Below are 14,126 nucleotides of genomic sequence, written 5' to 3' on the forward strand. Positions count from 1 at the left end.
AGAGCTGAGGTTTTACAGACTATATTGATGCGTTGGGTTCTTAAACCCGAAACTGCTTTTAAAATACATCTCTTTTCCTTTCCCACATTTCAATTAGTAATGCCATAGTCAGATAAATACTCAATGGTTTTTTCCAAAGCCAGTCAGTTATCAGAGTGGGACAGAGAGGAGTGGGGTTCGTAGCAGTAAGTGAAATGCCACTGTTGTCTCTTAATCTGAGCGCATATTTTGTCAAATTTCATCTCCAACTACATGTATATTTCCAGTAAGATCCAGGGCTACAGCTCTTACAGTAGAAGCCATGGGCAAATCAGACGCGGTATGAATTGGATGAATATGGGCTATAAAAGATTTGCAAAAGATTTACAAGGAATACTTCCGCCAGCAGTTCATTCGTTCTTTCTTAGAAATGGTAGCAATTTGGGGCCAGATTCTGCCTCCTGGCTAGACCGGACTAGACCTCCAGCCCCACCAGAATCCAAATGTGCTTGCAGACAAATTTATTTTTGATGCACGATTTTATCTCTGCAAACAGGAAATAATTATATTCTCCCCTCCGATATAAAATGCTTTGAGGTCTATGGATGAAAAGTTCTACGTAAGATATAGGGGTTATTATTTCTTCATATTACACACAGAGGACGTGATGATGTGACTTCTAGAATCAGAGTCCCCTGGGATCTAGTGAAATGATTTAAGGTCTGGTGACCAAATGATTTAGAGGATTGAATAGATCTGGTGATTGAGAAGGGGGATAGTTATAGTGTAAGAGTATACACAGGGTTATAGTGTAAGAGTAAGGAGCAGAACTACAAGAATGGGTTGAGCTCTGGAAAACTTGCCTGAGAGAGAGAGACTGAAGAAGTTCAATCTATTAATTTATCCACAAGAAGGTTAAGAGATATCTTGATTACGGCCAACCTGGGGAAGAGATTTTTGATCGTAGGTAGTTGTTTAATCTAGCAGAAAAAAAGCAGAATTAAATCCAGTGTCTGGAATCTGAAGCTAAACAAATTCAGACTAGAAATAAGTGCACATTTTAAGCAGGGAGGGTAACTAACTATTGGATCAGTTTGCCCAGGGCTGTGGTGGATTCTCCATCTTGTGGAAATTCTCAAATCAAGACTGGATGCCTTTCTATAAGGTAAGGTTGAGTCTTTAAAATGCCACCGGACTCCTCGGACTCCTCGTTGTTTCTAAAAGATAAGGTCCTGCTCAATCAGAAGTGAGGCAAAAGGTTAGACCAGAATAGAGGATCATAATGATCCTTTCTGGCATGAACTTTCTGATGTGAACTCTTTCTCTACCACAGCCCAATCTTGTGACTGGGGGAGTCAGCCTGGCCAGGATCTGTGGAACAATTATAGTTTTCTGTGAGTGTGGAGGCTATGGGGGACAGGGGGGAAATGCGTTTGCAGTATGGGATTTGAGCATAGATTGATTGTTGATGCTTCGGCATGGTTCTGAATTCTTTTCAGCAAATTGGGGACCTGATCCTGTGAAGGATTGAGCTTCCTGATCTCAGAATGATAGGTGCTCAGATACTCTAGTGATTGATCACTCCAAGTCACTAGAGAGAAGCAAATCAGTCAGTAATAAAAGAGACAAATTAACTTTCTTAGAGATGGGTCCTAGAGATTGCTGCATTCTCAATCTGAATTCTCTCTGTAGAGGACCTAGTGTGTGTCTTGCTGGGTCTATTTTGAAATTGACTAAGGTCAGAATTTTCCAAAAGACCCCAACACCAATTTAATTATTATTATTTATTTCAATTTAAACCATACTTTTAAAAAATGCCCGTGCAAAATGGCTCTAAAATTAATTAGAGTCACAGCCACAAATGATTACTACCCATAAGCAAAATAAAACAAACTTTGGGCACCAAAAATATTTAGACAGCAAACTAAGTGGCTAGATCTTCAGACAAAGTCACAACGTCGGTTGCTGAGCCCATGAAAATCTGGTTTTGTATGTCATAACTTTTTGGGTTTCTTTTTTTAGTGTCTGATTCAATCTGTTACTGAAATAAACCTCTGATCTTGGTCAATTCATCTCTCGCCTCAACTGACTGAAGATGTTTATATGTGTTCAAAATCCCCAAATTAATAAGATGGAACAAAAGACTTAAAATCTTTTCACTTCTTTCCAAGAAGTATTTCAAATCTGCATCGATTGGAAAAGTTGGGACAACACAATTAGGTTTTGGACAGTACAAAAATATCCTGAAAGTATATCTCAGCCTGTTGCTGTTTAATAACACAGCAGAATGCAAAAAGTTTATTTTATTAATAAAAGCCATTTGCTATGTTGTGAGTAAATTTCATTTTCACAGAATATTTGAGGATCTGTTAGTGGGGAGAGATATCCCAATGGTCCTTTTAATTCAATTATAAAGACTAATTAAGTCCTACTCAAATCCAGCTGGTATCAATGCTAAGCATCTTTCTAATTAGTGTAGTGCTTAATGTAAATTTTAAAAAATGTTTGAGATGTAAAATAAAAATAAATACTCAGAGGGAGAATGAGACTCCTAAATATGTAGTCAATTTAACAATAGTGAAGTAGTGTTGTATTCATTAGAATATGCTGATTATTAAAACTTTATTTAAGAATTAAGCAGATCCATATCTTGTGCACAGTTATGCAATTGCTTTCGTTTTCGCATAAATGAGTTTGACTTTATAGAATAATTATTGTGTGTTAATTAAACACCACATTATGGTGGTTTAGCAAGATACACATCTGTCAGCTCTTCACTCCTCCATTGTGTTCAAACATCGGTTTGCTTAACATCAGTTGCTTTTTGATGATACAAGATTATGAACTGTTTGATAATGAAGTTTCACAGTCAAACCAAAACGACTCTTAGACCTTCTGAGCAACGGCTATGGAAAAACAATACGATCTATCAATTATTATGAACATCTTTCTTGTGTATAATGGGTGTTTAAAAATTCTTCGGGCCAAATCCTCAGCTGATGTGGTGTCTGCTTCGTTTTATTGGCTCTGGGATCTGGCTCTTAATTTCTGATTTGTGTGGAATTTAGAGCTAGATTTTCAATACAGTTGAGCTCCTGTAGGTGCTGAATTCTGGAAAATCTTTATTTTGGTGCCTAAATAATAGCTGAGGTCTTTTGAGGAAATCTCTCCCTTATTGCCACTTGCGAATCTGCCCCAAAATAAATGCGTGATCCTGCAGCGTTGAAACTTGAATTTAGTAAGAGAAACAGCATCATTCTACAAATTTTTTATTTTAAATCAGTAAAACATCTTCAGATGCAAATGCACAACCGAGACTTTTGTCAAAGGGTAATAACAGTGTTGTTCCCTTTGCATGTAAAAGGAACAGAAAGGAATGGTTAAACTTTAGAGCAAGATGCTGGATTGATCAGACGCATGTCCTAAATTAAAAAAAAAAACACCTCTGGGTCAAAACTTTTGGAAAATACACAATGGAAAGTAGACACTGCTGAGTGCAGCATCTTGCTGCTTATGTTAATTGCACGTTTCTTAAGCTTCTGCTATCTAATTAGCATGCTGCTTCCCTCTTAGCCCAGGTCTACACTTCAAAATTGTCCCAGTATAATTTATGTTGGTTTGGAGTGTGATTGACTGATTGGCTTGCTTGCAGATATAGTTATATCAATATAACCCCTAGTGTGGGTGCAGTTATACTGGTATAGTATAAAGGTCCCTTATACTGGGATAGCTTCTTCCCCAAATTGGTACAACTTTTAGTACTGACAAACCTGTAAAGTGTCATCATTTTTTATGTGCAAAATTCTCTTGGAAGAATCTTTCAGCTGCTTTCTGTTGTGAATTTAAAAAAGCTTTCGATTGGTTTGTTAATTTTATATATAATATATATATAAATCTTGCATTGCCTAAGCAGGGACAAAACTCAGACAGACAACAAAAGACCTGTAGACAGTATTTAGTCGATGAACGAGGATTATTTTTTGCTAACAAATGACCTGATTTTTTTCAGCACTAGCCCAGTTTATAGAGGTAGGCAATTGACACACCATTAATATTCACTGAGGAGTCATTTTTCAACTGTAATATGCTGCCCAGTCTCCCCATTATTCATAATTTATCTGGATTCAACATACCTTTATTTTTTATTTTAAACGCTGTCTGTCTAATCTAGTTTATCTACTTTATCTATCTGTCGATCTGCCTGTCTGCTGGTCTAACCTGTTTTATCTTCGTACTCCCGATTGCCATGATATCCGGGTGTCTTTCACATAACATCAATAGCAGATAGCTGGGTCTCAGTGGACTTTCTCCATTTTTCGTCGTCAACATCCTGCTTGTGGCTGGGTTTTGGGGGCTGGGTTTTTTTATTTCAACTTTTAGCATCACTGCAATTTTATTTCAAAACTGTCAGTAACAAAGACTTTCAAGAAATAATAATGGTGATGAGTGACCCACTTGGGGGACAGATATTTAAAACCAGCTCAGCACCCACTTAGAGACCAAAATAACAGGCTGGATTTTCAGGAGTGCTCAGTATATTGGGTTTGGAAAATCAACTGCTTGGAAAACCTGGCTGTAAGCAGGTCAGTGGGAGCTGGGAACTTCAGAGCTGTGCTTTTTGGAGGACCTGGCCCCTGGGTATGACAGCGAAAGAGACTGCCTACAGCCAGGGCTATCACGAAACACTGGCCCTAAACTTGTGATTTTTTTGCACAGCCGACCTGTGGGAGGTTCCTTACCCTCAAAAGTGGGGGAAGGGGGGGCTATTTGCCTTTTTTCTGCAGCCCATCTTGTCTTCCCTGACCGGTTTGGCACCCCCAGAACAACACCTATCTGAGGCGCTGTCTCAATCTCCAAACCTAAACTAAAAAAAAACCCAATCTTTTTAAGCTGGGGGATGGGGGGGAAACCCAGCCTGAGACACCGCCTCCACGTCTAGACCCTGTGGGCCTGTTTTTGAAGCTGTGGGACTCACAGGGCCCCCAGATCTCAGGATCTGCTTTGTTCTGCAGACACCCAGAAAGCTGAGTAACTAGTTGGGGGCGTGGAATGTGCCTTGACATCGCCGCGAGTTCATAATCGGGTGTTTTCAGTTTGATTAATGTGGGGAAAGTGTTAACAAGTCACCCCGCCCTTGTGGACACTCAAACCCATTCCAATAAGTCACTTTTACTCAAATAGCCCAGCCTGGGCCACGCACTGAGTTAGTTTGCCGAACAAGAGAAGTAAAAAAAACACCTCTTGATGCTTCCTCACGGGCGTCCCCATCGAGGTATGCGAGGGAGAGGAATTTTGCCTTTCTCTCCAGCCTGGTGACACTGAGAGCCCATGGGTGTCAAGGCGGGGCGGCTACGGCGCTGGAGAGATGTGCCAGAGGGTATTGCAGGCTGCTTTCTAAAGCCAGTCCAGGAGGCAGAGTTGCAAACGATGCCTTGTTAGGTCACAGCCTGTCATCTTTGCTGATTTCAAGGAGAAAACAGTAACGATCCATCCCCATGCTCTTAACTAGATAAGAGAGCTCCTGGGGAGAGCTTTTCACCAGTACATCTCAAAGCCCTTTCCAAAGGAGGTCAGGATCATTAGCCCCATTTTACATATGGGGAAACTGAGGCACGGGGCAGGGAAATAGCTCGCCTGAGGTCACCCAGCAGTAGAGCTGTGAATAGACCCCAGATCTCTTGAGTCTGAGAATCTGTCTACGCTGCAGTCAGAGGCTTCAGAGTAGCAGCCGTGTTAGTCTGTATTCGCAAAAAAAAAAAAAAAAAAAAAGGAGTACTTGTGGCATCTTAGAGACTAACAAATTTATTTGAGCATAAGCTTTCGTGAGCTACAGCTCACTTCATCGGTGACTGCATCATGTGTAGGCATACCCCTGCTGGCTTTGATCTAGCCGGCTCCAGTGCCAACAGCAGAGAAGCTGCAGCAACATCGGCTGTACAAGATTGCTGGGGATCCTGGGGACATGCTCGAACAGCTAACCCATGCGTCCAGGGTTTCACTGCTGCTGCTGGTTTTCGTGCTGGCAAGATCAAAGCTAACCCAGGGGTTTTCTCCGCATGCTGCGGTCACAGCTGTGTGTGCGATGTAGGTGGATCCTCGCTCCAGGACTCTGTCCATTAGGCCATGCTGCCTTCCTGCTACAGCCTCTGCGCCCACCCTACAGAATGGACTCAAGCTGCCTCACTTTAGCTTCGTTAGCATTCTCTGCCCCTGGCCTTTGAGAGTTAAATTCCCCCGCGGTGTCTGTCGGGAGGCCAGGAAGGCTGCGCGTGTCAGGCTGCAAGTTCCCCATGGCAGGAGGGAGTCCCAGGCCTGACCCACCCGGTGTCGCCTGGCTCCAGGCATGCTGTCTCCTGCCTCGCGGCTGGCACCAGCACTGTGGCTAAGCTCCAGCCGCGGCCTCTCTTTGCAGGGCTCCAACTCGGGCCCCTCCATGGCGAGTAGATGGGGTGGCGGAAGGTGCATGTGGGCAGGGCTCAGCCCCATGGCAGCCGCTGGCTTTGTCCTGTCTTCTTGCAAGGCAGCACGGAGACGGGGCTACCGGACTGCCCTAGCTCCATGCCACGCGGGCAGCAAGCAGGGAGCTGGCCAGCACAGCAGACGGGCACCTGCCCTCTCTGAACTGGGCCGGGTCCTGCATTCAAGTAGGCAGCCAACCCCGCCAGAGTCACTTAGCCCTCAGATTGGCAGCTCTTTAGTGCTGGATGGGGAGCGGGGGACAGAGATTGGACAGGCCTGTTGCGGGAGCGGGGGGTCGCTGGGAAAGAGGAGTGTGTCGTGAGTAGAGCAAGGGATTGGGGAGGGGGAGAGGTAAGAGTCCTGGGTTCTGTTCCAGGCTCTGGAAGAAAGTTTGGTCCAGTCTGGTGGTGAGAGCAGAGGGTCAGGACTCCTGGGTTCTATTCGTGACTCCACCAGGGGCTGCTTTCTATCAACAAACCAGGAGCGATCGCCCTGCCTGTGAAGAGCCTGCAGCTCAGCTTGGTTTCCTCCGCCAGGCAAGGAAGCTAGCCCCTGCTGGTGCCAAGTGAGGGGAGGGGCATCTGCTTGCACAGGGGATAACCCTCCTCCACCCCGCCCTGCCCTGCCCCTGGTTTTCCTCTAGGGCGGAGGTGTTGCTCAGTTCTGTTTTACGAGTCTTCCTTGGCCCCGGTTCTGTAATGTTTTGTTAGGACAGATCAGTCACCTGGTATTAACTGAGCCTCGTGTAACACCACCACCCCGCGCCCACGCTCCCCTGGCAGCCAGGCATCCTCCCTGCAAACATGGCTAAGGCTGCGCCGCTAAAGGTTGCCGTCAGCCGTTTCAGACGGGGAAAACGAGGCACACGCCGCCGCAGTGACTCGTGTGAAGTTACACAGCAAAGTCAGCGGCAGCGCTAGGGAGGGGATCCTGGAGTCCTGACTCCTGTACCCATGAGACCTCTCTCCCAGCGCTGGCAGTAGAACCCAGGAATCCTGACTCCCAGTCCCCTGCTCTAATCACTAGATTCCGCTCCCAGACTTGTGGAAGGAACCCAGGAGTCCTGGCCCTGCCTCTTCCAGCAGATTCTGCTCAGATGTCGAGGGCGACGTTTCCACCCCTCACATTGGGCGTCCACGTTAGATCCGGAGCCACCGCTGTGCAAAGGGCCCAGTTTGCAAAGGTGCTGAGCTGTTGTGGTTTGCGGCTGTTCATCATCTTCAGCAAAGCAGGTCACGTTGAGCACCAAAATCTGAGATTGAGGAATTTAATTCTGGCCTTCAGGTGTGAAGGTAAATTTTAGTTTTCAGCAATTAAAGCTATTGACACCATCAGGATATCTGACATTAAATACACAGAGGGGTCTAATAGAGCAGCCAGCTGGAAGGCAGGACTCCTGGGTTCTCTTCCCAGCTCTGGAGAAGGGAGCAGTGCCTAGTGGTTAGAGCAGGAGGGAGGCAGGGCGGCAGGACTCATGGATTCTATATCCAGTTTTGTCAGTATGTGTGACCTCGGGGAAGTCTCATCCATGCTCTGTGCCTCAGTTTCCCCACCTGAGGCATTCCCTCCTCATGCAAAGTGCAGTGAGATCCAAGGGCCGAAAAGGGCACGTGCAGGGCTAGGATTATTTTGCTGGCTATGGCTTTGCTGGTAGGTCCCGAAAGCCCTGTAGGTTCTGCCCGAGACCTGAACTACGGCCCGGAGGAGTGGGGAAGGGAAGCACATCTAGTTCCAAATCAACCTGTGATCTTACCAGCCCCTCCTCCTGGTGGCTGCTGCATGGACGATTTTCTGTTTTCTATTAATATGTAAATAGGCTGATCTTTCCTGGAACTCAGCGTGGGGATCACCACTACGCACCCCTGTGCACCCCACAGCTCGAAATGCGACCCCCTCCTCCCCACGGCCACCTGATTTTTGAAAAGTGGAGCAGTGGGAGCACGTGCTGGGGGTGGTGGGGGATTAAACCACCAGTTAAAGTATGGATCCGCCAGGTTCTTGTGCGGTTGATCTAAAAGCCTCAGCTGCTGACTGGGGGCAAGGAAGCCAGTGACTGCTCAGCATTATACAGGCCAGGAGTGGCCTTCAGCTGGGGATCTCAAAGCGCTTTGTAACCCTTACGTGAGTCTCACGAGCCCCATTTTACAGGGTGGGGAAGCTGCAGCACAGGGGAAGCGGGGAGCGGCTTGCTCAGTAATTTATCGGGCAATGCGACCCCGGTGTCCTGACTCCACCCCTGCTCTAGCTACTCAACCCTGCTGCCTCCCAGAGCTGAGAAAAGAACCCCAGAGTCCTGATTACCAGTTTTCTGATCTAACTACTAGACCCCACTGCCCCCCCCAGAGCTGGAACAAGAACCTTGGAGTCCCCTGCTCTAACCACTAGTTTCCCCTGCTCCCCAATTAGTGTGAACACCTGAGTAGGCTCTGAGAGTTTTGCAAGGGATCCTCAGAGTTTAGTCTGCGTATTGTGATAGCACCCAGGGGCTCCAGTGTGAGATTGGGGCCCCTTGGGGGCCGGCCCTGTCCTCATGCGTCGCGTCGCTCTCCAGGCCGTGGTGCAGAGGCGACTGAGAGGGCCATGACCCAACTGTGTAGCTTATAAGCGGGGACGAAGAATACAGAGAAATCCCTCCACCTGCGCCCATCCCCATAGCATCTGGGCTTGGGCTTCCTCCCCTCTCGAGTGTAAACACGGCACATTGCACAGCACCGCTGGGCAGCAGGCTATTGGCTCGCACAGACAGGGAGCTGAGCCGCAGAGGTCACCCAGGGAGCGTGTGGTCAAGCTAGGCCCATGCCTGGCCTAGTTCCCTAACCACTGGGCCATCCTCCTTCTCCTGCGGGCTGGGGTAGGAGGGGTTGGGCCATTTCTGGCCCCGCTGCCTCCGTGCCTCTCTAGTGTGCCTGCCCTGCAGGGCATAGGCCCCTCAGCTCCGTAGCAGCGCTGAGCATCCCCGAGCTTTCCCTTCTCCCGGCCCCGGCTCAATGCAGGCCCCTCAGACGGCCGAAGCCAGCATAAGGAGCAGCAAGCACAGGGTGGCTCAGCCTGGCTTTAAGTAGGCTGTGCCGTCCCCGATGGGCCAGCAAAGCCTGGGCGGGGGGGCAGGAGCGGGTTAAATGATATCATGGCAGATGGGGGGAGATGTGGGCCCAGATTCTCAACGGTCTGTAGGCTCCTCATTTCCATTGGCAGGAGCCTGCGTCCCTTTGAGGACGTGGGCCTTGGAGACTCGGCTAGCCAGCCAAGCTAGAGCTGGGAGCCCCCCCAGTTGGGACTGAGCCTTGTCTACATGGGAGCCGCCGGTCCATGCATGTTACATGGCCCCCTTGGGAGGTGTCTCTTAGCGGCCCTGGCTCTTTAGCTGGAGCTGCAATGACTCTTGCCTTCGGTTTTGGAGGCCCACGGAGCTGACGGGGGGGCAACCGACACCTATCACCCGCACACGTGCTGGGTTAATTAACGCTCTGATTTCGGCCGATGGGTGCCTTGAGCCTGCTCCTAATCGATGCAACTTAAGCCGGTTTAAACGGGACCGAGAGCAGCCCCCTCCCGGCCTGTTGCACTGGTTTAGCGGAGCAGGTTGAACGTCACACTCCGCGTTAAACCTCTGTCGCCCATGTGTCCGGACAAAGCTGCGGAGGGGAGAATTGGCCTCCCGGAGCCCTGCTTTCGTGTCCCACGCTGCATCTGCTTCCCTGCTCCATTACCCACATCTCATGACTTAGCGTGTTTTCCCTGCCCCGTTCCCATGTGACCCCCATAAGTCCCACGTGCCCTACCCCACCCCCAGCGCGGGCGCATGGAACTTCTGTGACGCCATGGGAAGCGTGACACGGACCTGCCTGGTGACGCCCCTCAGTGGTTAAGTCAGGAACGTTGATCGGGGCCAGTTCCCAGCCAGGTTACGCTGCACTTTTTTGGTATCAAAGGATTTTGGGGGGGGGGGGGTTGTTGCTTCCTCCCCTCCGAAGTCTTGGCTTCATCCTCTTACTCAGCCACCCGCGGGCATCACACATCGATCATGGGGCTGCTGTGGGGGAATTCGCCTGAGACCTCGCTGACCTTTCTCAGGTCGAATTTACTGGCATCAGCCATCACCTGAAAATGAGAGTTACTGGCAGCTTGCTCTCTGGCTTTTGAATTTTTTGACTAATTCAGGCACTGGGTTCCTGTTTCTGAGTCAAACCCTGAGCCCATTCCCACCGATTTGATTTGCTATAGATAGATTGAAAAGACCAAAAACAACAAAAAAAAAAATTACAATCATTCTGTTGTGAGGTTAGGGGCGAATCAATTGAAGCTTGTGGTTTTTTCTTCTCGTTGGGTCTGAGCAGTGGGTAGTTGCAGAGAGGAAATGGAATGCGTAGGATAGAGGATGATTGTTATCAGACAAACTTACTAGCCCCCATGTTGTTTAAGGAAATACAGGAATGTATCAGCACGCAAAAGCCAGCCCTGGCTGCGTTAGGGCAACCTGAAAGAATTCCCTTCCTGACCCCTGGCTTATGTGATGCCCTGACGCAGGGGAGTCGACATCCCTTCCAGTGCTTGCTATTGTAACTCTGGCTATTTTCGTTAGCCCCATAAGAGTCCAGCCCCTTCTGCTATGCTGCGGAGCTCTTGGCTTCGGGCAGATCTTGTCTCAGTGAGTTCTGCAGGCTAATTCTGTGCTGTGGGAGAATTGGATTGAGGGGGGTTGAGAGTGCGCAGGTGTGTGCGCACCAATTGTATATGCACAGTGTGTGATGTAAGCACAAAGCAGCAGACCTGGGACCAAAGGAACCCCTGGTGTAACTGTGCAGAAGTCCCTGGGTTTGGGCTAGTTCTTTGCTCCTTTTTAATGGTCTGCAGAGTCCTGTTGTATTCTCTGGGGTGCCATGGATCGTCTGAGTGTACTTTCTCCTGGTGAATGACACCCGTAGCTTGCCCACAGCTCCCACAGGCAGCAGCAGGGTGAGGGTCAGACACACGGTACCCCCGGCCCACCTGGAGAGGGGAAGTCAGTCTCCATTATGATTCCACCCATGGGAGTTAGGCACCTAAATCCCTTCAAAGATCAGGGCCTTAGTGTCTCGGGTCAGGGCCAACTGTAAATGTTCTCAAACGTGCTCCTTTTTGCGTCGGTCTCGTTGCAGCCACAGCTGCAGTCTGGGTGGCTCCTTGCGAATTTAGTTAATAAATCTATCCCAAAAGGGGTAACCTATGAATACCGCTGTCTCTCTAACGAGCCGCGGCCCAGCAGGGGGCATGGTTTATAGAACGGCTACAAGGGGGCTGCAGGGTGCAGAAGGTGTCTCCGAGTCACAAGTGGCTGAGCCTGGTCATAAAGGTCTGTACAGCTGTGGTCCCAGCGGGCTAGGAGCTCTGGCCCTTTATCGGTGTTGCTGCTTGTACCAGGCTGAGGGGAAAGGCCTGGGTCAAGCGAGGTTCAGCCCATCTCGCTGCAGCCACATCAGGATATCTCAGTGCTCCGTCCCGCCTGCTCTCCCAGCTCCCCCCTGCACCAGATCAGACCATGGGACTCACCTTGCCTTACCCCCTCCCCCTGACTGAATCACAGCTCGAAAGGCCGAGGGGAGCAGACTAGACAGGGCAGATCAAACATTGTGACCCATCTAAGCCAGGATCCGCTCGCAGCCCCGCCGATTCCATCTAGTCCCATATCCTGCTTTTGTCTGGAGGCTAGGAGAGAAGCAACTCTTTAATTCCACAGTCTGGGCCTCCTCCCTTCCTGACCCCTGCCTGTGCAATAGCCCTGGAGCCTGTGATTTGCTAGCCTCATGGGGCCTTTAAAGCCCTGTATCAGCGTGTTTGTGCCGATGGAAAGTTTTGGTGCTTCCCCCGCCCCGTGGCCCCATTAGCTCGCTCCTGCCGGGGGGTGATGGGGAGTTGTTTACTGGTACCTGCTTGCAAGCAGCAGGTAGGGGTTTTCACCTGTTGGTGTGTGGTGAGCAGTGGAGGGGAGGCCGTGAGATTTCTCTGCCCTGGAGAAGTTTCTGCCTTCCTGCGCGGTGGGAGGTGCGTCCCAATTGTGGGTTAGCGTCAGGCGATCTGCTGCCTGCTGAGGTTTCGAAGACGATGGGGGGACGAGTTCTCGGTCCTTATTTAGGGCGCTGATTGCCTGGGTTCATTACGCAGCAGGGTGGGGGAGGAGGAAGGGGACATCGATAAGGGAAGCTCTAGAGAGGAAGAGCAAACCAAATGGGCGCCTGGCGTATCACAGAGCAAACCAGCGCAGGAGCTGGGCCGGTGCCAGGGGGCTGCCTGCGGGGAGGAGTTGCTCGGGAAAGCAGCTGTTGGGCCTGGAAGGTGCAGGATGTGGTTACGCGCGGCCCTTCGTGAAGGGCTTTCAACTGAGGGACTGGAGCTCTTTGATGCTCATGGCTCCCTGTGGCCAGAGGCCCAGGGGGTTCAGGAAGACGCAGGAGCTGCTGTCCTGCTTCTCATCCCTGTTGAATCTGCCCCTCCCAGAGCTCAGCATGGATCCCAGGAGTCCTGATGCCCCGTTGCCCCGTTCTAACCACTAGGCCCCACTTCCCCTCCCAGAGTTGTAGATCCAGGAGTCCTGGTTCCCAGGCCCTCCTGCTCTAACCACTAGACCTCACTCCCCGCCCAGAGCTGGGGATGGAACCCAGGAACCAGATTCCCAGTCTTCTGCCTCACATACCCTCTCTCTCCCACTTTCCAGCTTAATTTTGGCATCACATTCCCACCACAAAGCAGCAGGGGACTCTGTGTCAGTCCCCACAAACCCCTTGCTGTCAGCAGAGCCCCCAACCCCCTGCTTGGCTCATGGGCCTCGACCCTCGGAGACATGCGGACTTGGTGCCAAACTCTAAGCCCCAGTGACACTGGTCGGACCCCAGGTGTTTACGCACGAGCAGGGCACAATTCCCCAGTTTGCTGTTTATTCACCATCCCGACCCTCCTTTAAAATTGCATGCCAGCCCCCAGCCCCTAGCAGTGACAGGCTTGGGGTTTTTGCAGGAATTATTTCAGTGGTAGATTTTGTTGCCCTTCTTGGAAAAGTTTACTCGGCACCAGATTCCATGAACCGCAGTCTGGGGCCTGACACATGCCCAGCAATAGCCCCGCCCCAAACCGCAGCCCCGCCCCTCCTGGGACCAGCAGTAGGTTGGAGTCCCCAGGAACGAGGCTGTTCACACCTCTCAGAGCTGTTGGTGTCGGCTGTCTGCAGATTCAGGCGGGCATTGGTTACGCTCGGGGCCTGTTTTCGAGCTTCTCTGTGCATCCTTGGGGAGTAACTTTTCTTTTTTAAATGAAAGCTGAATTTCTGCGCTTATCCCCTAACTCCAGCAGCTGGGGCATTAGGCACAGACTTTAGTGCCTGTGCCTTAATCCAGACTTGATCCCCACAGTACACCCCTGCTTATTACCGCACGATCCTAGGTGTCTCAGTGTCTTCTGAGATGATTTGTCTCGGTCCCAGGTATTTCTCAGCTGTGGTTACAGCAGGGTGTGCCGGGGAGGCTGGGAGCCAGGATTCCTGGGTTCCGTTCCCAGCCCTGGGGCGAGGGAGTGTGGCCTAGTGGTTAGCGCAGGGAAGTTGGGCGCCAGGACTCCTGGGTTCCATTCGCAGCACTCAGAGGGGAGTGCCCACGCAGATGCAAGCCTAGGGCTGCCAATCCAGTTCCCTAACGAAACCCCCCTGGCGAGCAGAGTGC

At 50.1% G+C, this 14,126-nt stretch overlaps 1 protein-coding gene across 7 annotated transcripts in view; it reads left to right on the plus strand.

Moving 5' to 3' along the window:
* The window catches only part of RORC (RAR related orphan receptor C), an 80,362-nt gene that overhangs the window by 37,429 nt on the left and 28,807 nt on the right, over positions 1-14,126 (plus strand). For 2 of the 7 annotated variants that reach the window (XR_006276953.1, XM_043502215.1), the window contains exon 1: positions 7,431-7,730. The exons of the other annotated variants lie outside the window; for them this stretch is intronic. Coding sequence is in view for 1 of the 2 variants with exons in the window: in XM_043502215.1 (XP_043358150.1) it covers positions 7,535-7,730 (196 nt within the window). In the remaining variant the exon portion in view is untranslated. Of the gene's footprint in view, positions 1-7,430; positions 7,731-14,126 lie in introns of those variants that run through there. 7 annotated transcript variants of the gene reach the window in all.

Source organism: Dermochelys coriacea, chromosome 24 (genome assembly GCF_009764565.3).
Source record: "Dermochelys coriacea isolate rDerCor1 chromosome 24, rDerCor1.pri.v4, whole genome shotgun sequence".
Lineage (NCBI taxonomy): Eukaryota > Metazoa > Chordata > Testudines > Dermochelyidae > Dermochelys > Dermochelys coriacea.